The 25,625-nt window shown below is 52.8% G+C and overlaps 2 protein-coding genes across 2 annotated transcripts in view; both read left to right on the forward strand.

Annotated features, from left to right (window-relative positions):
* SNED1 (sushi, nidogen and EGF like domains 1) overlaps positions 1-25,625 on the forward strand; it is a 537,305-nt gene that overhangs the window by 390,549 nt on the left and 121,131 nt on the right. The window lies entirely within an intron of this gene.
* RTP5 (receptor transporter protein 5 (putative)) lies at positions 356-3,849 on the forward strand. Its single transcript, XM_056108396.1, has 2 exons — positions 356-552; positions 2,185-3,849. Exons 1-2 carry the CDS (start codon positions 401-403, stop codon positions 3,596-3,598), a joined length of 1,566 nt encoding a protein of 521 aa, XP_055964371.1. The 5' UTR covers positions 356-400; the 3' UTR covers positions 3,599-3,849.

A 25,625-nucleotide genomic window follows, 5' to 3' on the forward strand; every position in this document is an offset into this window, starting at 1 on the left:
CTGATGTTGGAAAGCGTGGGTGTGGGGCAGTGTGCCCTGGGCCAAATGGTGGCTCCAGAGAACACACTCAGAGATTCCTGCCCTGGAACATAACTGTGGCTCTTTCTATGACGAATGCAGGGTTGTCAGCCAGCAGTGAAGCTGTCAGCTGATTGTTTTGCTTTGTGCTTTTCCTTTTCCCCCCTGTCTGATTTTCCCCAAAGGTGAAATGTGTTGCTTGCGCAATAAAAAATAGTCAAGGAGATTCAAGACTGAGGCCCCAACCTCCTTTCTGGGAGACAGAGCTGGTTGCCATGGAGATGGGATGGTTGTCAGGGCCGCGATTGGCTGGCAGATGCTGAGCGGTGCCTGGGAACAAAGCGCGGTGGCCGGGAGCCCGCAGTGCGGAACCAGCGCCAACATGGATGGGGTCGACCTGTGGGCTAGTACCCTGGCCCAGCTGATGGCCATGAGAAAGCCGTTCGATTCCTGGGAGCTGCTCCCTGACGAGGACCTGGTTGCAGGGCAGGTGGAGGGCAACGGCCACCAGTACCGGCTGAGGGGGCTTTCAAGGTGCGGTAGGGACAGGGCTTCCTGTGGGGTCTGGTGGGGAGGGGCCGAGGTTGCCGACCTGCCCACCCAGGCACCCTTGAGTCCTGAGACCAGGGATGGGTGTGTTGGGACTCTGGGGGTGGGCGGAGGGATCCCAGCCTGCCTGCTCCTGCTCCCCAACAGGTGGGCGTGGGGGCGGGGTGTTTAGTCTTCTCCACTGAGCCCCTGGCGGGCAGTGGTGGTCACAGCCTGCCCCACTGGGTGCTTGTGCCCTGGGGGCGACGGGGGCGGGGGCCGTGGGAGCACTGAGGTGCTCTAGGGGCGTTGGGGTTGTGGGGCCGTGGGTCCGTGGGAAACATGGGGGTCGTGGGGGCTGGGGGGCACTGGGGTCTGTGGGGGCCATGGGGGGCATCGGGGTCTGTGGAGGCCGTGGATCTGTGGGACTGTGGGGCACGAGGGCCATGGAACCATGGGGTCCTTGGAGGCCTTGGCTGCCTCCCCCACATGGCTGGCATGGTCTGTTACTGCACATCTCCTGGTTTCCATGGCAGCGCTGACGCAAGTTGGTCACTGCTAGCCATTTACCGGGATGGGGGAGGGGTGGTCCTGAGGAGGTGGGACTGCCTGGGGGGCATAGGAGCCCAGGGAAGGGGCTGTCTCTGGCTGGCTCTCTGTGAGGCCTGTGGGCGCCAGGCCCTGTGAGGTGGCCGTGGGGGAAAGGCTTCTGACTGGTCACCCTGGCACAGTGGCTGCTGTCCTCCCACACGGACCCCACCTCGCCCTCCTGGCTTGCAGAGGGATTCCGAGGTGGAGTGTCTGGGCAGTCCAACTGCGCCTGAGCACTGCTGCCCTGTGCCCCCAGGGGAGTGCGATTGGCCTGCTGGCACCGACCCCGACTCCCAGCATTCACATCCAGGTTTCCTGAAGCAGCCCGAGCCAGTGAGGCCTCAGAGTGGTCCCACCAGGGGATGCGGGACCACTATGGCAGAGGTGGGAGGTCAGTCTCCGGGACTCACACCGTGCCAGGAGTGTTCCCAGGAGTGGGAAGGCCCTGGTCAGCACGTGCTCAGGACAAGCCCAGACCTGGGGGTCTTAAAGGGGACCCAGCCCCTGCCAGTCAACCCCAGGCAGGGCAGCCCCGACCAGCCAACCCCAGGCAGGGCAGCCCCGACCAGCCGGCAAAAGGGAACCCGCGGGGGCACCTGCACTCTCCCTTCTGCCTCCCGACTCAGGACGGCTGGTCCTGCTCTGTCCACACACCCCTCTGAGGCTCACTCCTGGCCTCTGCCCAGCACCCTGCCTGCTGATATGACTCTTATTTCCTGACTCAGGTTCCCCTGAAGATCCTGATGACTTTTCCTCAGGGCAATGAGGCCTGAGTCAGACTCATGCAAGCAGCCCCAAGCCTGGGTCTTATCAGGCAGGACCTACCCATGGGGGTTGGTGCCAAACCCACCCGGAGGTGTTCCAGCTCTGAATCCCAGTTGGAGGCTAGGGGGTGCCACCCTCAACCTGCCCCATTCCGGGCCTGGAGTCCCACATGGAGCTGATGTTGCTCCCAGGATGCAGCTGCCTAGATTGAGACGTCTGGGGTTTGGGTGTGGGGTCCTTGGGGTGTGGGCCGCGCTCCCTTCATGCTGCTCTCCTCTGCAGGTTCGAGTGTGGCCACTGCCAGTGGGGCTGGGGCTCAGCCCACGTGCACATCCTCTTCCACCTGTGGTGGAACGAGGGCCGGCACCTGGGTCTAGTGAAGATGCGCATCTGGGGCCAGCGCTGCCGCGTGTGTCCTCCTGAGGACGCGGGGCCCTGCCGGGTGAGCCTGCTCAATGTCCGGCTCTTCCTGGGCAAGCTGGTGCTGTACATCCTGCACAAGTGCTACGGGGAGGGCCCTGACGCCCAGTACCCCGAGGTCGGCTTCGGGGAGCACTGTGAGGCCTGTGACAAGGGTGTCTGCTTCTTCCTGAAGCCCCGGGACCCCGACTGGGGGCCGGAGGCCAAGCCACGCTCTGTGCAAGGCACGTACAAGCTGTTCAGTGATGAAAACGGCTGGGACAGGCCCGGCCACCAGCAGCTGCTGGCCCTTGGCAGTGGGACACTGGTGGAGCGCATCTGGGGCGACCCGCCCAACACCATCCCACTCCCCTTCTCGGTGGCCGACTTCATCAGGAGCCCACTGGTCAACTGCAACAACTTCATCAACGATGACGACATCGTCACAGTCCCCTTCTCCCTGGAAGGGGTGGGCAGTGTCGGGGGGCCTTTTGCCTGTGCCCTCCCAGAGGGCAGCACCCTGGGCAAAGGCTCCATCTACCTGCCCAACGCCATGCAGCTGGGGAAAAGCCAGCACATCGCCGTGACCATCTGTGAGCCTGTGTTCCGGGGCCGTGGCATCCTGTTCAACAGCCGGGCCCGCAACTTCAAGGGCTTCATTTTCAAAGGTCACGGCGCTCTCACCAGCTCTGATGGGACCGACAGTGGTCAGGGCCAGGCCAGGAGGCAACCACAGGGGATGTCCTACATTGTGGGGTTCATGGACAGTGGGGAGGGCTCCGTCACCTTCCCCCTGTCCTTGGCCACCCTCGTCACGGGCAAAGACCCTTTCACCTACAACGATGGCTCCGTCACCTTCCCCTTTATCTACACGGACGACGCCTACAGCAAAGACACCCTTGAGGACCGAGCCAGGGGCAGGGGTGGGCGCAGGCGCCGGGGGGGCAGGGGGCGTGGGCCCCAGCCGGGTCCAGAGCAGAACGGTGAGCTCCCGGGGGCCTTGAACAAGGGCTCCGTCTCCCTACCGTTCTCCATCTTCACCCTCATCAAGCGCACGGGGCCGCAGAGCAGCCGCCTCTTCTACCGCTACTACCGCCGCCAGCATCAGCGGAGGAGTCGGGGTGGCTCCTGGGGCTGGGATCACCCCCACACCGACGACTACTGCTGCCTGGCTGGCTGCTGCGAGCCGACCTCTGAGTCCAATGACGACTTCTGGATCTGTGTCTCCACCATCTTCTTCATCCTTTGGGTCATCTACCTGCACAAGACCAGCCCTGACCGCTACCTGGACGTGTGACTGGCCAGGCTCACTGCACAGTGCCCCTGGCCACAGCAGGCCACCCTCCCCCAGCCCCAGGCAATTCTGTCCCCCATAGAGACCCATACCGCCCCCGCCCCTAACCAAGGCCCATCCCCTGGCTCTTGTGGTGGTCTCCCTTGCTTCTCTGTCCATAGGCAATGACGTGAGGTCCTCTGCTGTGCGTCCAGCTGTGCATGTTCCTGCTTCTCTGTAGGTTCCAAAGGTCAATAAAGTGGTCACTATGTGAATTTGTATCCTGGACTGGGAATGTCCTACGTGGGGGCAAGGGGCAGGGGAAGTTGGGCAATAAGGTGCTCCCATTCCACTGGTAATCTTCACTGACAGGACACCCCGCTGGAGGGGAGGGGAGCCCCCGAGTGGCAGAGACCCCAAGACTAATCGGGATGTCTGAGGTCTGGGTCTGAGCTGAGAGTCTCTCTGAGATGAGGGGTTTGGCAATCTCCATCAGTGGAAATGGTGATGGACAGAACCCTTTTTACAGAGCACTCTGCAGTTGGGCCAGAAGTGTCCAGAAGTGTCCATCCTCAGGCTGTCCAGATCCCTGGGGAGTGTGGGAGGGCCTGGCGATGCTGAAAGAAGCGGCTGGGAGAAGTCAGTTTCTAAGTCCCACCCCACGCATGCCTCAGGCATGGACACAGGCAGCATCTAGAAGGCCCACCCGGTTTGCTCCAAGCCTGCTTGAACACACATTCTAGCGGGGTTTGGAGACATCGGCTGGGTTCCCCTCATCCATCTGGTGTCCACACAGGGAGACCTCATTCATGCTGGGACCCTCCTTCACAGTGTCTCATCTACACAGGGAGAATGCTCCTTCCTACATTGGGTCTCTGTCCTGTGGGCATCCTGCCATGGTGGTTCCTAGTAAGTTGACGAGTGAGGCCTGGCAGGAGGCGGGGGCAGCTGGGGATGACCCTGTCTCCCACAGCTGCATCCTGCAAGGGGGTCCCCAAGGTCAGGGCTCCTACAAGGGAGTTGTCAAGGTCAGGGCTCCCTCTCAGAAGTGTTGTTGGCTAGTGACTGTTCTCTTGGGATCATCTCCATGTCCTCACTGAGGGGGACCCTGTGTCCACTCCCCCATTCTCACTGATGGTTTCTGCTTCCCTGGTCACCATCTTGGGCCACTCGGAGCATCCCCTGGGTCCTTGCCAGTGCTGCTCTGCGTGCTCTGTCTGACTGCCTGGCACCAAGAAAGCCAGAGAGCCAACCTCTCTAGGCACCAGACAGGCCCATCTGGGGACTGGGCTTGGCAGGAGGGCAGGCTACCACCAGCCAGAGCTCTGGGGGTTTCTGGCAGCTAGAGGGGTCCATGCAGCCCAAAGCTGCTACCCAGAGTCCACCTGACAGTGTGTGGCCTCTGCCTGTGCACTGGACCACTTCCACAGTGGTCTGTCTAGATACCCCCTGTGGCCCACACATTCAAGGTCAGCACATATAGGCACTCCAAGACTAGCCAGAGAGAGGGGGCAAGAGAGCCTGGGGGCACAGAACAGGGCAGTGCCCCATCTGGAGGTCCTCCTTTGTTGGGGTCCCCAGCAGGCACCCCCTTTCTCAGTGGACCCCACTTAGTGCTATGGGCTATGAGTCAAGTGGGGTCATGGGGGTATCTGAGCCTCTGCAGCCCTTGGAAGTCCCAGGGATGACCTTGGCCACAGCAGCAAGAGGGCCACCAAGACCAGCAACACTGAGGGCTGGGGGCATGTCTCCATCTCCAGATTGGGTCCCGACCTGGTGCCTCAGCCCTCACCTTGCCTGGGAACTGAGGACCGGGAAGCGGGGGCCACATCCACCCTCCCACCAACCCACCAACCTCCCAGTCCCCCAACCTCCCTGACCCCCACAATGCTCCTCTCCCCGAATCTCACACAGGCCCCCTCCCCCTGACAACTCGTATGTGTCCCTGCAGTCACTCCTTTCCCTGGCCCCATCCAGCCTGAGCTGTCCAGCGGTGCCCCCGTGTGGTCACTGGCAGAAAGGGTCAAGGTTGTTTGTGCTTAAAGAGGCGGCAGTGGTCGCTTTGGACCCCAGGGACCCAAGAAGATTGTGTTGAGACTCGAATGTGTCGAGTCCAACTGCAGATCTAAGAGAATGCTGCCATTAAGAGATGCAAGCATTTTGAACTGCGAGGCGGTAAAAAGAGAAAGCGGCAAGCGATTCAGTTCTAAGCGCCATCTTCTATTATGAGAACAGAAATCCTGGGCTGTGTTAGACTGACGGAACAATCCGTGTTTTAGGAGGGAAATTAAGTAGTGTCATGAATAAACTCCCTGAGAGGGAAAAAACGAGCGTTATCCCCTCCTCACCCTGTCCTTGACTCTCTTTCCTGTTCCTGTCCTGTTGCAGATCCACGGCCCTCCCTACACCACACAGACTCACAAACACACATCTGTACACACTGCATGTGTCACATGCCTAATGTGCATAGACAGGAACATACCACACACAGACCCACATTCACACATGCCTACACACAACACACCTGCACACATATGGGAAAGCAATGTACACACCACACACATGTTGACACCGCAGCATGCACACATGTGCAGGTATACATGCACACCCCACATATTCGCCCACATTTGCACACACACCTGCACACAGATGGGAAAGCAACGCACATACCGCTTACGTGTAGATACTACAAAATGCACATACATGCATGTATACATACATGCACATGGCACATGCAGATATGGCCCCACACATGCACACATAGTGGCATACCATGACCACACATGAATGCACACACGCACATGGGTGTCAGGACTTGTTGGCATGCTGCTAATCCCACGGTGGTCAGAGGCACTTTCATTTCTGCAATTTTTAATTTGGTCTTTGAAAAGAGAAGCTGGTTTCCTTTTTCTTTGTTGAGTTACATGAAAGCTACTTAGTCAACGGTCTCTGCAACAGCCCCCCTCCCCCCCCCCCACGGCCTCAGAGCCAGACTCTGCTTCTGAGGAGCTCCCGATGGCCAACCTCATTCTGTGGTCTCCTGTGTAGGAAGGTCTTCAGTGCTGATAATCACACGATTTGTAAGACCTTGGGTTTAAGATGGTGGAGGCAGAATATGTGGGACTGGGGCTTTCCTCAGGCTGGATCTCTGTGGAATGTGTGTGTTTTTCCCCTATGCAGACAGTAGCTATAAGTGTGTTGCTTCTGAGTGGCACTTGCCTGAAAATCATCTTACTCAGATTTGATTCTCTTTGGTTCCTTCTTTTTCCATAGTGACCGTTGTGGTCTAGGAAATGGTTGCTCTGGCTCTTTCTATTGTTCTTTTAATAGTTATTCTGAGGCCCCCACACACATCCTAAATAGCAAGCTAATCACAAATGGCATGGTAAACTCATGCCACTTTGGTCTTTCTGCTAATGCTGGATGGTTAAGAGGACCAGCACATTCATTTGGTGTGAGAGGGCCTCACAGTCTGTGTGAGGGACACATGGTGTGTAGAGTCATGTTTCTGGTCTGGAGGGGGACATGGCACATGGAGTTGCATCCCATGGGTGAGGAGAACGAGGTACATGGAGTCATATCTTGAGAAGGATGTGGTACATGGAGTCGCATCTGGTGTGTGAGGGAGATTGGTACATAGAGTCATGTCCCATGTGTGAGAAGGATGTAGTACATAGAATCTCATCGTGTGTTTGAGGGGGACATGGTACATGAAGTTTTGTCTCATGTGTGAGAAGTACTTGGGACATGGAATCATGTCCCATGTATGAGGGGGGAGGTTGCACATGGAATCACATCCCTGGAGTGAGGGGAACATGGTACATGGAGTCATGTCCCATGTGTGAGAAGTATATGGTACATGGAGTTGTTGCTCTGGCTGTGTCTACTGTTCTTTTAATAGTTCTGTGTGAGAAAGATGTGGTACTTGGAGTCAAATCCCGTGTGTGAGGGGGATGAGATATGTGGAGTCATGTCCTATGTATAAGAATGATGTGATACAAAGAGTCACATCCCTGAAGTGAGGGGGATGTGGTACATGGAGTCAAATCCCATGTGTGAGAATGATGTGGTACATGGAGTTGTGTTCTGAGTGTGAGAAGGATGCAGTATATGGAGTCATGTCCCATGCGTGAAGGGGACATGGTACATGGAGTTGTGTCCTATTTGTGAGAAAGATGTGGCACATGGAGCTGCACCCTCTGTGTGAGAGGGATGTGGTACATGTAGTCACATCCCATGTGTTATAAGGATGTAGTACATGGAGTTGTGTCCTGTGCGTGAGGGGGATGTGGTACATGGAGTCACATTGCATGTGTGAGAAGGATATGGTATATGCAGTCGGGTCCTATGTGTGAGGGGGACGTGGCACATGGAGTCACATCCTGTGTGTTATAAGGATATAATACACAGAGTTGTGTCCCATGTGTGAAGGGGATGTGGTACATGAAGTTGCATCCTGCATGTGAAGAGGACATACCACATCAAGTTGTGTCCTATGTATGATGGGGAGGAAGAGTTGCGTTGCTGGTGTAAGGGGGTCGTGGTGTGTGGAGTCACACTCCAGGTGTGAGGGGGTCATTATCTAGTCACACAGAGAATCTGAAATAGCTTGGCTTTAGCAGATGTGATGAAGCCCTGAGGAAGTGTCCACATCAAGGCTTCCAGGTGTGTGTGGAGGCCAATCTCCGAGGATCTCACAAGCTTAATGAAGCCATAGTCCATCTGTCCCTATGTCCATAGCGTCCTGACATCTGACCCTTGGGCTCTGGTCCATGGTGGGTGTATTTACTCCCTTAGCTTGTGGTCTGCTTGTCCCCTTGCTCTCCCTTAAAACACTGGAATGAGTTTATGTCCCTCATCAAGCCTGAAAGATGGGATGGGGTTGTTCTGAGTCTGCCCAGGATGGGGGTCGGGAAGCCCGTTCCTGCCTTCCTTCTGCTTTCTCAGCTGTAAATCCCTTACGTCCCTGCCCCTGCTCTATGGGCACAGAAGGGGCTTCACGCTCGGCTGTCTTTCTCCCCATCTGGGTGTCTCCCTAAACCAGTTAGTTTCATCACCTCCTTTAAACCTAGAGGTCAGGGCAAGTTGACTGGTTGGTTTCATCAAGAGATCCAGGAAAAACAGCACCAGCAGATGGAGGTGAAGGCATTGTGGCTATGCCGGAGGGCGGGTTGGGCATGTCCCTGGACTGGGTACTGCGGGCTCAGTGGTCACACAGGAGTTCCCTGGAGAATGGGACGTCAGCTCGTGGAATTTTGCTGCATTTGTGGCTTTCCAAAACCTGCCCCTAGTCACACTGGCTAGCTCTGAGCTGTGTCAGCTAGTGTGGTAGGGACACCTGTGGCCATCACTGGGCAGAGGTGACCTAGCCTTCCTCCAACCACATCACCTCTACCCCTCATTCCTTCATGCCTAGTTTCCTCCTTCTAAGAGGGATGAAGAGGACTTGGAACTCAACTAATAGTTTCTGGGGAAACACACTGGCTCAAGTGCCAACGACAAAGGGACGAAAGTGAGGGGAGGCTTAGGCCAGTGCTGAGTCTACCGAGGGCCTGGGGTGGGGGTTCACAACAGGGCCTCTCCCTGGCATCCTTGCTGTCCCCGAGTCTGTCAGTGGGTCCCCGAGTCTCGGGGGAATGACAAAAGCTAGTGGGGAAGACAGATCAGAGCGAGGGGCTGCTGAGTGCCTGTCGTGGCGTGGCCACTGTGGCATGCACAGGGCAGACACCACACCCAGTGCATGTCCAGCACCCTATTGCCCAGCCATTGCCTATGACCTGTCCAGGGCACTTACAGATTGTGACCCTGGGTCCAGGCTTGCTGAGCACTGATGCTGCAGGAAGTGTTTGCTTCTCCACACCCAGAGCTTCCAGGGTGAGATCAAAGAATTTCTAAGATGATGCCAATGAAGAGTGTCTACAGGGCCTTGAACCACATCTCCTCAAATGCTTCCTCTTTTCTTCTTCTTCTTCTTCTTCTTCTTCTTCTTCTTCTTCTTCTTCTTCTTCTTCTTCTTCTTCTTCTTCTTCTTCCTCTTCCTCTTCATCTTCATCTTCCTTCTCTTCTCCTCCTTCTCCTTCTCCTCTCCTCCTCCTCCTCCTCCTCTTCCACCACCACCACCACCACCTCCTCCTCCTCCTCCTCCTCCTTCTCCTCCTCCTCCTCTCCTTCTCCTTCTCCTCCTCCTCCTCCTCCTCCTCCACCACCACCACCACCACCTCCTCCTCCTCCTCCTCCTCCTTCTCCTTCTCCTCCTTCTCATCCTCCTTCTCCTTCTTTCTCCTCCTCCTTCTCCTTATTTCTCCTCCTCCTTCTCCTTCTTTCTCCTTCTCTTTCCCCTGCTCCTTCTCCTGCTCCTTCTGCTGCTCCTGCTGCTGTTGCTTTTGCTTCTCCTGCTTCTGCTTCTTCTTCTCCTTCTCCTCCTCTTCCTCCTCCTTCTGCTTCTGCATCTGTTTCTTCCTCCTCCTCCTCTTCCTCCTCTTTCTCTTCCTCTTCCTCCTCATCCTCATTTTCTTTTTTTATGTAGGAGAACTGCTATTTATTCAGCCATTGATTAAACTGATTGGATTGAGCATGAACCCCACATTACTTTAAAAAAATAATTGGATGTTCGTGAGATAAACCATTACAAAGCTGTTCATAATTGGGTCTCAGTCATACAATGATTCAGCACTTATCCCTCTACCAGTGCACATCTACCATCACCAATGTCTCCCGTTTCCCCACCACCATCCCCCAATCCCTCACCCCCAGCCTCCCTCTATGGGAGGCATTTTTCTTCTTGCTCTCTTGCTCTCTCTTTTTCCTTTTATGTATTATGGGTTGCAATACAGGAAATAAGAGGTCATGGTGTGTTGGAGTACAAGGAGCTTAGGTTTATCGGGTCGCACCCATCACAGTGCTCCCGAGTCACTCCCATTACTTTGCCTGTCTGTAACCACTTCTATGCTCCTTCCCCAACCAATTTGTAAGGTCTCATCCTTCTTAGACACTGAAGCTGTACTGTAAGTTAATATTGCCTTTCTCCTCTCCTTATGTCTTTTGAGCAGTTTACTTTAATGCAATGTCCTTTATCTACAGATACAGGAAGACAATATTATGCTTTATAACTTAGGAGTTGATTGTCTTTGAATATTATTCACTCCTGGCATCTGCTTTCTCAACTTAAGCCTCAGTTGCCCTCACTTCCTAGCACCCCAAGGGCAGGGTCCCGACGTGGGACTGGATGGAACCAGGGCAAGCCGGTAAGTTATGTGCTACCCTGGCATCGAGATGGGCCAGGCCAAGGTGCCACGATTCTTAACTGTAAGTTAAGATTTTGATCATAGGCGAATGCTGTCATGATCCAAAAGTAACGACGAGACTAGGACCCTGCTGCTAGGAGTAGGAAAGATATCTGGCCTGAGCACTGCAGTCTGAGATTGAGATGGCCCTGGAAGAGCAATTCTATAAGCTCAAAGTATTCCTTACTGTGTCCATACAAAATGATTTATATTATGTATGCTTATATGTTGGTCGGACAAGGAGAGGAGAAACACATCCAGGGAAATCTGTTCTAGGGTGGATTGATCTGTCTAGAAGCAGTTTTCCTGTGTGTCCTGATTAGCTTGGATGAGACTGAACTTTCTCCCCTTCAAACTGCCTTCAGTAAATATTTCAGTATAATGAGGCAGTTTCCCTTTTCCCACAGAAACCTAGCTGGTCTTGGATATGCAGATCTCAGTTGCTAGCCAGGCCTGATCTTTGGGATGGAGATTCCCAGCTCTAGCCAGGCTGGTCTTTGGGATGCAAATCCAAGTGCTTGTAGCTTGTAAAAGGTGAGGCCAGGATTCCTGGCCTGCGGATGTAAAGAAACATTTTGGATATAAAGAAACAATGTATGGTTTGCCTCCTCAATGTTCTTTCTGTAACTCCTTTTGATGACATCACTATATTGTGCCCTTTAGAGGTACTGTGATCTATATAAGGGAGATTTCAGGGCTCTCTGGGGCACATGTGTGTCAGAGAACCTGGGAAGATGGGGCTGAGGACAGAAGCTGAGAGAACAAAGGTGCACGTGCTTGAGGATTCCTGAGGCCTCCATGACATACATCTCTTCCATGTAATAAACTGCTGCTAAGACCAACCAGCCTGGCCCTCCTTTCCTTCCTCTGCCTGGCCATCGCCATCGACCTCCCTAGAGTGGGGAAATGGCCTGATGGCCGGCCTTTTTATTTTTTGTGTGTTTACACAGTGGTGTTTGTTCAGGGCATTCGATATATATTTATTCAGCCATTGATTAGGCTGATTGAATTGGGCATGAACTCCACCTTACTTTTTCTTTCTTTTTTATAATTTTATTTATTGAATCACTGTGAGAGCAGTTACAAAGCTTTCGGGTTTAAGTCTTGGTCATACAATGAAACAGCCGCACCTTCACCAGTGCCCATTTTCCACCACCAAAACCCCCAGTATATCCCCCATCCAACACCCTCCCCCTACCTGTGGGGCAGATGATTTCCATGTTACTCTCTCTCTACTTTGATTACATTCAATACTTCAACACAAGACCCACCATTATTATTTGGGATTTTACCCCAATACTCAGATCTGCTGAAAAGGCAACAGTAGACAATTTGTTTTCTATTGCTAGTTATGAATAACATATGATGTCACACAGCCACAGTAGTGGCCATGCAATTTTGGAATTTCGAAATTTTAACAATTAAATCAGAGCAGAGTCTCCTGCCCCCGCGTCTGGCTGTCCTCACTGGGGCCCCTTGGAGGGGAGCGGGTTGAGTTTTCCTCCCCACCCCGACCAGGGCTCCGGCAGCCAAAGATCTCCAGAACCAGCCACCACCATGCTGAGACCACTCTCCGCTCACATGAAGGTACGGCAGGGGAACAAAGGCATGCGGGTTCTGGGACTGAGATCTCCAAACCTACTCGAATCGGGACTGAGCATCCTCCACCCAGATCTCCAAATTCCAGTAGGCGGGGGTCACACTCACCAACTGGCCCCCTGGCGCCGTGTAATCCCATCAACGTCCAAGACTCAGAGACTATAAAACCCAGCTCCCGGAAGCACACGGCTGCATTTGTGGCTGCGCGACACCTTATTATCTCATTCCTACTTTGGACAAACTGGCAGGCTACCAAATGTAACCTGCCCACACGGCAGAGTCTGGCAAACTCCCCGTCGCGTACCCAATATGCCAAATACCAGTAACAATGATGTGTCTCATTCTCATAACTCTGAAAGAGCCTTGAATATGGCACTTTAAAAAAAAATCTCAGGGCTAGGACAAAGGAGATATTACTGGGGCCTGCTTGAGGCAACTGACAAATAACAGGATGGTCGTGATCGTGAACAATTAAATCTGGAGGGATTTCTGCCAAAACCTTCTGAGATTTGTTTCTGAGTCCCTGGGATCATGGCCATTAAGCAGCTTGATCAGGAGCTAGAGAGGACGTTTGTGGACGGTGACTCAGGGTCTCGTTGGGGTGGGGAGGAAACGGCTGGTTCCACCCCATCCCAAGAGGACCTGCGTGTCTTGTTACTGAGGGCCCAAATCTGACTGTCCAGTGGCCTCTGGAAGATGGCATCCACCGAGTCACCAAGGGGGAGCAGGCAGAGGGACAGCACCCTTTCCCCACTGGGATGGTCCGGTGCCCGTAACCCATTGCGAGGACCGGATGCATCTCTGCCATAAGCCGCTGGGTTCTGAGATTTGTCTCTGAATCTCTGGGACGTTAAGCAGTTTGATCGGGAACCAGAGAGGGCTTGCCTCCAATTATATAGCTGAGCCGGAGGTGGCTTGTGGGTGTGTCTCCCACATACTTAACTTTTGGCCGTTTACTTTCTTGGTAAACTTTGCCCCAAGGTTTTGGGGTCTGGCCAAAGGCACAGCAGCAATTTTGGGGTATCTGAAAGTCTGAAGGCGCCATTGGGCTGCTGATGCACTCGCCTCACAGGTACAGATTGACCTGCTGGCGGCACCATACCCCTTGCATTAGATATTTTTATCAGGATGGTAGGGTTGGAGTAATTTTCAACTGGGGGGCAGCTTTGGGGTGTGGTTGTGACTGCCGAGACTTCTGGAAATACAGGGAGGTGGGGAAAGTAGCCCTGCTGACTCCAAGAGAGCCTGGAGATTTCACTCACAAAACCCGCATACCAGAATTTTCAACAGATTATATCTTGGTGAGGTCCATCCTGAGACAGTGGAGTCATGCCCGGGTATGGTGGTGATTTTGGATTGTGGAAGCAAGTGCTTGCCAGGGGCTCTGCTTGGGTGGGCACAGGCCAACTTGCCCCCCTCTGACTTATCCCGGTCTGCTCAGCCATGAGCGGGTCCGAGCTTAACTGCAGCTTTTGATCTCTTTTGAGATTTATTTATGGGTCTTTGAAGCAAGGCCTGTAGTAGAACTTATAGGGTGGTGAAGGAGTTGGTTCGTGGGGATGACTGCCAGTGCTTCCATGAGTATTGGGAAGTATTGGGAAGCCTGGAGATTTCAGTCACAAAACTTGAATACCAGAATTTTCAGCAGATTATATCTTGGTGAGGTCTGTCCTGAGACAGTGGAGTTAGACCAGGGGTCTGGGGGTGATTTTGGATTGTGGAAGAAGATGGCTGATGGGGGCTCTCTTTGGGTGGGCCCTAGGCCAATTCGCCCCTCCCCCCTGATTTACCCCAGTCTGTTCAGCCATGTGCGGGTTCGAGCTTAACTGTGGCTTTGATCTCTTTCAAGATTTATCTATGGGTCTCTGAAATAAGGCCAATAAATGAGCTTGTATAGCTGAGCTCAGGTGGTTTGTGGCTCCCACATACCTAACTTTTGACCGTTTAATTTCTTGGTAATCTTGATCCCAAGTTGTTGGGGTCCGGCCAAAGGTTCAGCGGCAATTTGGAGGTATCAGAAAGCCTGAAGGCACCATCAGGCTTCTGATGCACTCACCCCACAGGTACAGGTTGACCTGTTGGAGGCACCATACCCCCGTTCATCCCCATTTTCTTCTTCTTCCTCCTCGTCCTTCCTTCTCCTCTTCCTTTTCCTCCTCTTCCTCCTCCTTCTCCTTCCTCCTCCTCCTCCTCCTCCTCTTCCTCCTCACATTTTTCTTTTTCATACTCTTTCTCTTCCTCCTCCTCCCCATCCTTCTTCCTTGTTTTAGGTCACACCAAACAGTTTTGAGAGGTCACTCCCAGTTCAGTGCTTAGGAGACCAGAGGTCTCCTCTGAAAATCCTGCGCTCAGCCTTTGAGCCATTTCCCTGGACCTTGATCAAAGGTACAAGTACCTTGAAATTCACGTGGCAGATAGGAGGTGGGGCTCCCAATCACCATATCTTCTGTGGATTGTTACTAGTATAAGGGTAAGCATTGCATGTGTGTCCATTTCAAAGACAGATTTAGCACAAAAAACATAGTCGAACTGTCTTAGGCTTTATTGGGTACTGGTTATGAACTGGAGAAGCAGAAGCAACAGGAAGTCAGCCATCGGGGGAGGGTCCTCCTTTTGCAGAAAGGACATGACCTCCCTGCCCAGTGGTTCCAGCTCACGGGTCTCAGATTTCTGCCGTCTTCTGGGGGTGGCAGGGTGCCAGACGCTGGGAGGGCCCATCCCTGGGGCTCTGTAGCATCTGCCTTGTTCTCTCCAGCCTTCGAGCCCATTCTCCGCGCAGCCTGGATGGGTGACAGTTTGGGTCTGTGAGTCAGCCTCTGGGGACAGGCATGGCCAGGCTGTCTGTCGGCACCTCAGCACAGGTGTGAGCAGGGCGGCCTGACCTTGTGAGTCCCAGACAGCCTGCACGGACGTGGCCTGGCCATTCATACTTACGGATGCAGCCCACCCACCACTAAAGTTTCCCTGGGTCTCACCCAGAGAGCTGACTTCCTGCATGGGGGACACTCGAGACCTCCGCCCAGGGTGCTGCCCATCATGGGGTCGCCATTCTGCTTTGTAGCCTAATTCACAGCAATTCTAATAGAGCGCCTCCAGTCTGGGTCACCCTGGGGCCCCCAGGAGCCCCAGAAGTGTCCCCTCTCCGCACCATATGCCTGGAAAGCCACCTTATATGCAGCACTGAGGGGACTGAGAGTGGGACAGTCAGGATTATGGTGGCTGTGGCTCTGAACTAATGTCTGTCTGTCTGCTGGGAGGTGGCTGCCAAACAGTGTTACAGGGGCAAGAGGCTCTGCCTGGAACAGCGGTGGGGCTGACATGGTTCCTGCCTTCCATCAGAGGGCACAGGTCCCTGGAAAACATTTGTCCCCAAACACAGGGACCGAGGTAATATTCCCAAGTGGGGTAAGGACAGACAACTGAAGCCTGGGCTGGGTGACAGCCCAGGAATGACAGCCGCATCCCTGTCATTCCCTGGAGTGACACCATGTCCCCATACTGCCTCCCCAGGAATGACACCATGTGTCCGACCTTCTCCCTGGGTGATATCATACTGCCATCCTTCTTTCCAGGAGTGACATCACGTTCCCAACCTTCCCAGGAGTGACACCATATCCCTGTCCTTCCTTCCTAGGGATGACAGTCATGTCTGTCCTTCCTGAGAGGAGGGCCATAGCCTAGTCTCTTGCTGGCCGTGGACAGGGAACTTTCAGATGCTCGTGCTCCAGCTCTTGGAGAAGTAGGTGACCTTGAATCCATGTTGGCATGCCAGTGTTGCTCTCACCTCATGTGTTAGGAGTGGGGGGAGGTGAATTCACTCACAGATCTGACCCCAAGTTGTCCAGACCCCCTGTGAGTGACCTCACCCTCACAATATGATGAGGAGCCCACTCCTGGGACCTGCATGTGGGTAAAAGATCAAGAAATTTCCAGCCCTATGGTGCTTGCAGAGCTGCACCGTCACCTGGAGCCTGGGGGGCAGAGAGCTAGGAGGTATTGGTTGGGGGTCGACTCTTCTCAGCTTTGCAAGGAACATGGATAGATACAGTGCAGCTCTGTCTCACAACCCATCACCTCTATTAACACCCTGCAGTTAGAGTCCATCCCAGACCAGGGACCCAACCTGGCAGCTGGACCACAGCCTAACCTCCAGCTCCCGGCAAGGCCATACCAAGCCTAGGCCACCTCAGTTGCAAGAGCCCTTACCCAATGTCTCCCAAGTAAGTGCTGCAGGTGTTCTCCAGAATGGAGGCTGTGAGTGCAGCCTGTGGCTGCCCTCTGAGTCTAGTTATGCTCCCACCTGCTCTCTTAGCTGTCCAGTGGCAGTGACTTCTGAAGAGCCCCTCAGCTCCCATAAGCCCCAGGTCCCTGCCATAGGGATGAAAGGATTGCCAGTGATGAGTGGACCTCACACAGTGGAGCAAGAGTAAGAGCCCCACTCAGCCAGGGCACTCAGGGTGGAGGAAAGGGTTAGGCATAGAGGGGTGGATTGGGGTTAGCGGAGTGGGTCAGGGTGGTGGGGTGGGTCGGGGTCACGAGTGGCATCCAATTCATCACTGGGATTATGAGCTGAGTTGCCGGGTGGCATTTCCTGCAGTTGCCTCACTGCTCAGGTATCATGGGATCTGGGAGAAGTTTTGGCCCAGAGGGGTCATGGCTGAGCCCTAGAGATATGAGGGATGTACCTGGCTGGGTGCAGTAATATGGGCGTCTCAGCGATGTCCACATGCTCTATGCAGTTTACCTGTCCAGGTACCACACCTGCTCACCTGTCCAGGGCACTCCTTTGAATCCTTGCATCCTCACTCTGTTGTTGTTTTGTGTGAAGCTCAATTTTTTTCTCCCAAAACCCCTTCATCACACTTGAATCATAGGCCACTCTTCCAGGGTATGTCAAAGGAGGGATGTTACTCATTTTCTGGAAAAGAGAAACCAAAATCAAGAGCTCAGTCATTTTCACTGCGATGGGGTAGGAGAACTGGCACCTGGGCAGCAATAATGGGGACTCAACCCACATAAGCACCATCTCTCCTGAGGTTCCCAAGGTAGGTGGAGAAGATGGAGCTTTCTGGGTCATGGAACAGAATCCAGTGGTAGGTCAATTTGGGTCTGTGGTTATTTTAACTTGCACTCTGTGACCCTCTGTTCGTAGTTGTGGGTGACAGTGGCCATCAGGAGGACTGTCCATGCTTAGAAGTTTACCACAAATGGGGGGCAGTTAGAACAGAAGAGGGACCACTATGACAATGGTGGTTGGAAATGATCACTCTAGGCAAGAACTGAGTGCTGAAAGGAGGAAAACTTCACCTTTACCTTAACCATAGCCTTTAAGTGCCTCGATTGAAAACCATAATGCCTAAAGGAGAGAGAGAAAAGACAAGACAAGGCAAGAAAGACAAGAAAAATGTCTGTCATAGAGGCAGGCTGAGGGGTTTGTGGCAGGAGGGAAACTGGGGACATTGGTGGTTAGGGAATATACACTGGTGAACTGATGGGTGTTGAAACATTGTAGGACTAAAACTCAATCATGAAACCTAATCATGAACAACTTTGTAACTATGTATCTCATAGTGATTCAATAAAAAAGGAAAAAGAACTGGGGCCATATGGGTGCAGTTGACAGGATCTGCAGCTCACTCAAAACCTTGAATCATCATTTGTCTTCAGTCAGACAGTATGTCAGTCAGGCAGTCAGTCATTATGTCATTCAGGCAATTGGTCAGTTGGTCAGTCACTCAGTGAGTCCCTTACTCAACCAGTAAGTTGGTCAGTAACTCAGACTGTCATTCACTCAGTTGGTTGGCCATTCATTCATTCATTAATTCATTCATCAGTCAGTCACTCAGCTGGTTAATCAGTTAGTCAGTAAGTCAGTCACTCAATCAGTCATACACTGAGTCAGTCAGTCACTCAGTCGGTCAATCAGTCAGTTACTCAGTCTGTCAGTTACTTACAAGCTCAGCCACTCATCCATTCATTAATCTACTCATTCTATGATTCACTCATCCATTTTCTAGTCCATTTATTCCAGATAAGGGGTGTAGGTGGTCAGAGCCTCTCCTGGCAGCTCATGGTCAAGATCAGACCCTCCCTGGACAGAATGACCTCTCATCAGCGTGCACATTACTTATTCATGCTCATCTGGATGGGATAACTTACACTCAGTGACGCTCATGTCAAGTGTCTGAGTCATGGGAGGAAGCCAGAGGAAACCTGACAGGTGTGGGAAGACTGTGCCAATCTCAGAGAGGGCATCCCCACTAGGTTTATATTATTTGATTATATTATTTAATTAATACAATAAAGTGTCAGTATTCTAGCACTCTCAGAACAGGAAGACTGACAAAAATGTTAGCTTTTCAATTTACACCTTGGTCTCATGTTTATGTAACTCAGAACGCAGGAGCCTGGCCATCTCAGGGTACATTTACAAGGCTGTGGGATTAAGGAGTCCTCTCCTTGTTTGTAGTCACCTGAGCACCAGACTGCCCTGGGAACTCTGTGCTTGGAGGAGGTGAGGGTGCCTGGGAACTCAGATTAGGATGGAGTCCTTGGGGGCCTGGGTGCCACAGTGCAGCCAAATCACACAGCACTAGCCTGTAGGGTATGCCTGGAGGTAGCTGTTTCACCTGCTGCTCATGCCTTTCTGCCCATTCGGGACAGGGACTCCTTGCTTGGGTCTTTCCTTCATGTTCCCTTGATTCCATGTAGCTGAAGGAAAGTCCCAGTGGTTCCAGCTGGATGTGCCCAGGCCCAGAGGCCCAGGTTAGGACAGTCTTTCCTGCTGGCTCCTGTTCTGGTGGGGAACTTCTAATTCCCTAGCAGGACACTAGGCTATCTGTTGTTGTTTTTTAAAGTAGGAGTACTACTCTTTATTCAGCCATTGATTAAGCTGATTGAATTGGGCATAAACTCCACATTCTTTTTTTTTGCTTTTTGTTTTGCTTTTTGAGTCACACCCAGCAATGCACAGGGGTTACTCCTGGCATTGCACTCAGGAATTACTCCTGGCGGTGTTCAGGGGGCCATATGGGATGCTGGGAATTGAACCCGGGTTGGCCGCAAGCAAGGCAAATGCCCTACCCACTGTGCTATCGCTCCAGCCCTGACTTTAAAAAAAAATTTTTTTTTTAAATTGGATGGGCTGGAGTGATAGCATAGCAGGTAGGGCATTTGCCTTGCACACGGCGAACCTGGGTTTGATTCCTCCACCCCTCTCAGAGAGCCTGGCAAGCTACCGAGAATATCCCGCCTGCACGGCAAAGCCTGGCAAACTCCCCGTGACATATTCATTATGCCAAAAACAGTATCAACAAGTCTCACAATGGAGACATTACTGGTGCCCGCTAGAGAATATCGATGAACAACGAGAGGACAGTGCTACAGTACTTAATTGGATACCTGATGTGAGACAGACGATTACAAAGCTGTTCATAGTTAGGTTTCAGCCATACAATGGTCCAGCACTGATAAGTGTACACCTCCACCAGTGTACATTTCCCACCACCAATGTCTCCTGTTTCCCTACCACCATCCCCCACCCCCCACCCCCCACTCCAAGCTTCCCTTTATGGGAGGCACTTTTCTTCTTGCTCTCTCTCTCTCCTTTTCCTTCTGTGCATTATGATTTGCAATACAGTGCTAAGAGGTCATGGTGTTTGTTCACAGCATTCAGTATTTTTATCAGGATGGTAAAGCTGGAGTAGCTTTTCAATTGGGTGGCAGCTTTGGGGTGTGGATGTGACTGCCGAGACTTCCGGAAGTACAGGGAGGTGGGGAAGGTGGATCATCCTGACCCCAAGAAAGCTTGGAGATTTCAGTCATAAAACCCGCATGCCAGAATTTTCAGCAGATTATGTCTTAATGAGATTCGTCCTGAGACAGTGAAGTCAGGCCAGGGGTATGGCGGCTGTTTTAGATTGTGGAAGCAAGTGGCTGCCAGGGGCTCTGCTTGGGTGGGCACCAGACCAACACCCCCCCTCTGATTTACCCAATTTACCCTGGTCTGTTCAGCCATGCGCGGGTCCGAGATTAACTGCGGCTTTTGATCTCTCTCGAGATTTATTTATGGGTCTCTAAAGCAAGGCTGATAGTAGAGCTTATAGGGTGGTGCTGTAGTTGGTTTGTAGGGGAGTATTGGGAAGTGGTGGGAGGTAGAGACTAGGCTATTTGAAACTGCTGGTGACCATCATTCTGAGACATGCCAGGCTGATGACAAATTCATTCATGCTGAGGGAGAGATGTGAGGCTTCAGAGACTAGGGGGTACCAACTCTTGTTCTCAGGGTGCTCAGCCTCAAATGCAGCCTTTAAGCCTCACTGAGGGGGAGCCACAAGCAGATGAGGGAAAACCTGAAAGAGGGGATGATGTCTCTGAACAAACACCCCTGGGCCAGTGGGCTACAGTGGCAGGCTTGTCTGGGCCTAGGGTCACTTTCAGAAAGGCCACCCCATTATCCCCCACCCCAAGGACATAGGCTGAGGCAGCTTGTTCCTGGTCTCCATGACTGTGGGGCCACCAACCAGGATCCCACCCTAGTTTGCTTCCTCAGCCACGGCACACAGCTTATCTCCAATGCCCCAGCCACGGCACACAACTTAATTCCCATGCCCCAGCCACAGCACACAGCTTACTTCCCGTGTCCCAGACATGGCGCTTACCTCCAGTGCCCCAGCTTCGGCAAGGTATCCTGCAGTTCTGTTTCTTGGGGTCGTCTATGTGTCTCTCTGGTGCATACACCTCAGCAAGCTTGCCACTCACCGTCCTGTTGTTAGGAACCCGGCTCTTGGCGCCCCTTCAGTAGCCGGGAAAGATGAGCCGTCTTCTGTCTGGCTGCAGCCCCTGGAGACACAACTTGCTCCCTGAGCAGTCATTGGCGGAGCACAGCCCCCCTCCTGGTGCAGGAATCTGCAGAGTAGCTCAATTAGTGTCCCTGCAAATTTGTCTCAAGGGCACCAAGTGGGGCCTCTGTTTTGATGAAGGGAGATGAGGGTATGTGGCTGACAGCAGTGGCACCAAGGGGCCTTGTGTTTAGTGCCAACCCAGTCTGACCCAGGCCTGTGTCTCAGAAATAGCAACTTTGGTCAAATTCGATACTAAAAGACAAGAAAGATGCCCCAGGACAGCCTAGCTCTGCTGGGGTCCTCAGACTCCTCTCCTTGGGTCCTGAGGAACCTTCGAAGAGTGAAGGCCAGTGCTCAGGGATGAGTGTATCTGAGCATATGTGGCTCAGAACAAGGCACCCAGGGTCAGAGAGGGAGTACCATAGGCAGGACGCTTGCCTTGCATGTGGCTGACAGAGTTGGATGCCCCACACCCCATAAGGCCTCCCGAGAACCTCCAGGAGTGACCCCTGAGTGCAGAGCGAGAAGCAATATCTGAGCAATGCTGTGGGCAGCCCCAAAAAAGGGCCCACAGAAGTATGACACGACAATATTTGTGTGCACATGCAGCACTGTAGCACTGTCCTCCTGTTGTTTGAGTGGGCACCAGTAACGTCTCACGAAAAATTGTGAGACTTGTTACTGTTTTTGGCATAATGAATATGTCAAGGGGAGTTTGCCAGGCTTACCATGTGGTCAAGATGCTCTCCGTAGCTTGCTGGGCTCTCTGAGAGGGGTGGAGGAATCGAACCCGGGTTGGCCAGGTCGGCCGTGTGCAAGGCAAGCGCCTTACCTGCTGTAACTGTTTAAAAAATCTATCAAGGGCTGGAGCAACAGTACAGCAGGAAGAGCCTTTGTCTTGCATGTGGCCAACGTGGGTTCACTCCCCAGCACTCCATATGGTACCGCCAGGAGTGATTCCTGAGCACAGAGCCAGGAGTAAGCCCTGAGCACTGTGGGGTGTGACCCCCAAACAAAACAAAATCCATCTATTTATACAACTTGGTTAAAGTAATACATGAGGGCTGGAGCAATAGCACAGCGGGTGGGGTGTTTGCCTTGCACGCGGTCGACCTGGGTTCGATTCCCAGCATCCCATATGGTCCCCTGAGCACTGCCAGGGGTGATTCCTGAGCGCAGAGCCAGGAGTAACCCCTATGCACTGCCGGGTGTGACCCAAAAAGCAAATATAATAATAATAATAATAATAAAATAATAAAAATAAAGTAATACATGACAGTGGGAATACACAGAGTTCCACACACTTGTATCTGTGTGTCTGTATAAGTGTCCTCTGGCTAGTGTCTGGCACCTAAGAAATGGGGGCTGCTATCATCCCCCTTCAGTATCAGGTCAGATTCTAGCCTGCCTCAGGACACCCCAGTGCAACTCACCCACTCACTGAGTCCTGTCCCAGATGTAAGGGTTCTTCAACCCCTCTGCGGAGACCAGACAAGCCCCACATTCTCTCCTGAGAATCCCCACTTCTCCCCTTCACCCTGTTTGCCTGCTTCTGGACGCATTCATGTGAAGGGCAACCAGATCTTTCTGCGTTCTCTTGAAGGGGCCTGGATGTGGGCCATCATCTACAGACTTTGGGGGTCTTTTTCCTTCCCTAGACTTTGCTCAGAGTTTTCAGAACTAGAGGCCACCTCCTCCCACCCACTGCCTAGCTGGTGAGCATGGGAAAGATCTTATTGCTGTGTGTTCAGTGAGGGGACCCCAGGCTGTATTCTGCTCAGCAGCTGCTACAGCGTTGTGGGTTCCAAGAGTTCTGTTTGGAAGCTGGAGGAGTGAGGACTGAGCCAGTGACCGTCCCAGGGGGTTCCTACAAACCCCCAATATGGGAAAGTGGAGAGACTGCAGACAGAACTGTCCACCGTCCAGCTGATACACAGAGGGTGTGCAGGAGGGAGACCCCTACCCAGATGCTCCACCGTCTGTGACTCTCTGGGGTTTCCTCACCACTGTCCTGACCCACAGGGTGCTGGAGCCAGACCATTCCACGCATTCTTGGGGCAGGAACCCTGGAATGGCAACCACTAGGCCATGACATTATGATATTGGCCCAGCCCTGTGATGGGGTGACACAGCTCTTGCCTGTGCACCTGTGCTCAGCTGTCTCCTCTGTTCTGCTTCCAGAGTGTTGGGGTCATTGCATGGTGTCTGCAAATCCATCCCTGTTCTGGCTACCTGGAGGCGGTGGGGCTGGGCACAAGAGTCCTCAGGCTGACCGTAGTAGTCCCAAATCTTTTTCTTGAGTAGTGAGGTAAGGACCCAAGCCCCAAGTTGACACAGGCACCTGCTCTCATCCTGCTGCCACACCCTTAGAATGGAACCCTGCATCTTTAAGAAGAAGATCAATGGATGGGTTGCATCCCCCAGCATGTAACTGAGTTGTGCTATGGGAGCAACAAGTGCCCCCAGTCTGGATGCTGGACTCTGATATGGGTGCGACAGTTCTCCCAGACAGCTCTTGGCAGTTGTTCCAGGGATTGCACTCTCCACATGCATCTCTGCCCATACTTGGGGCAATCAGGCTGGCTTTGACCTGGGTCTACCCTCTACAGATACACACATTTGTCATTCCTTCTGCAGATAGAAAACTTCCTGGGTGTTGGGGTCAGAAGGATGTCTAGAAGATGATTTCAGTTTCTCAGCTCAGGGCTCAGAGTACAGGTTGGTTCCCTGCAGAAAATGGAGTCTCAGACAGTCCACAAGACCTTAAGCCGTCCATCCCTCCAGCTCCATGGGTTAAGCCCCCCAAAGGGTGTGTACTGCACCCTTCTGCAATTGGGAGAGCAGGCACCCGAACCAAATCTGTAAGCTGTGTGATATCATCACAGGTTTTAAATATCCCAGTGGCGGCTTGTTCAGGAGAGTGTCCCCAGGCTATGTCTCTGGCATGTGCATGGTGGGGCATGGGGAGCAGCAGAGAGCAGCAGGCTCTGTGGGACACCTGCTGTGTCCCCTCAGTTCCTGGATCTGACAGCAGATGGTGGCAAAGAACCAGAAAACAGCCAGAGGACTAGAGGCTAGTGAGAGGTATGGCACACTGCTGTCCAACATCAGATGCAGATCCTGGGTGCCACTTTCCACCAGGGCCATGAGACCCAGCCACCACTTCTGGAGACTCTGCCAGGCAGCTAGAGGGTCTGCAGTCAGGATGTCCATTGCCCAGGTTGATGCCAAGGAGGCCAAATAGGGCCTCTGAGGGACAGAGTGTGAATCTGATAATGATTTCCTGACCAGAGTGGCCTGTACAAGAATTTTCTAGAACCTTGACCGTCTCAGACATTGGAATGTGGTGGGTGATTGCTCATAGTGGCTGCTATCCTCTTCAAGAGCCAGCGCTGGGTAGATACATGCTATGGAGCCCAGGTGTGAAATCCCTGTACATCAATGAGCCCTTTTCACACACTTAGGGTGATTGTCCTGGCTATGGTGTGTGACTGTGAACACTCGCCCTCCTTTCGGTGAGGCTTTCAGTGCTTGTTGAGCTGCACACAGATGATAGAACAAGTGCAGTGACATCCTAGCTGCAAATAGCTTGGGCAATGGGATGGCTCTGACCAAAGCTCTGATGGCATTCCTAGGGTCTGTCTTCTTGGGAAGGAGTAGGTGATGGATCTCTGTGAAGGTCATTGTGACTGCTCCTGTGGGTGTCCCCATGAAGGTCCCTGTGGACGCCTCCACGAAGGTCCCTGCGAATCTCTCTCCAAAGGTCATTTACTGTATCAGTTGGATGTCCCTATGAGAGTCCTGTGGAGATCTCCATGAAGGTCCCAGTGAAGACTGACATTGAAGTCCCTGTGAATGACCCTGTGAAAGTTCCCAGGAAGGCCCCTGTGAAGGTTACCTACTGTGTCACTTGGAGGTCCCTATGAAGGTTCCATGAAGGTTTCTGTGAAGATAATTTTGACTGCCCTGTGAAGGGCTCTGATGATGGTGAAGTAATCATGATAGCCTCTGGAAATGTCACTGTGAATGTCCATTAAGCATCCTGTGAGTCTTTGTGAAAGCAACTCTTTGTGAAGGTCCCTATGAAAATTTGTATGAAGGACCCTGTGAAGGTTCTGAACATTTCATGTTTTTATCATCTCATCTTTTTTTTTAAGGTGACCACCGAACTCCTCTGAATCAGGCTGAGTCCAAACACTCATCAAGAGGCAATTTCATCATGCTGTGTCTGTTCTGTTACTGTGACCGACCTCTGGTGGGTCATAAGCTCCAAGACTTTTATTCTCAAGTATATATTCAGGGAAAGTTGTTCTATTTTTTATCCTA

This window comes from Sorex fumeus, unplaced genomic scaffold (genome assembly GCF_029834395.1).
Source record: "Sorex fumeus unplaced genomic scaffold, SorFum_2.1 ptg000207l, whole genome shotgun sequence".
Lineage (NCBI taxonomy): Eukaryota > Metazoa > Chordata > Mammalia > Eulipotyphla > Soricidae > Sorex > Sorex fumeus.

Excerpts from the sequence above, each read along its gene's own strand:
- RTP5 (XM_056108396.1), top strand. The coding sequence starts at position 401 with ATGGATGGGGTCGACCTGTGGGCTAGTACCCTGGCCCAGCTGATGGCC. Across the intron at positions 553-2,184 it reads CGGCTGAGGGGGCTTTCAAG|GTTCGAGTGTGGCCACTGCC; the intron begins GTGCGGTAGGGA and ends TCTCCTCTGCAG.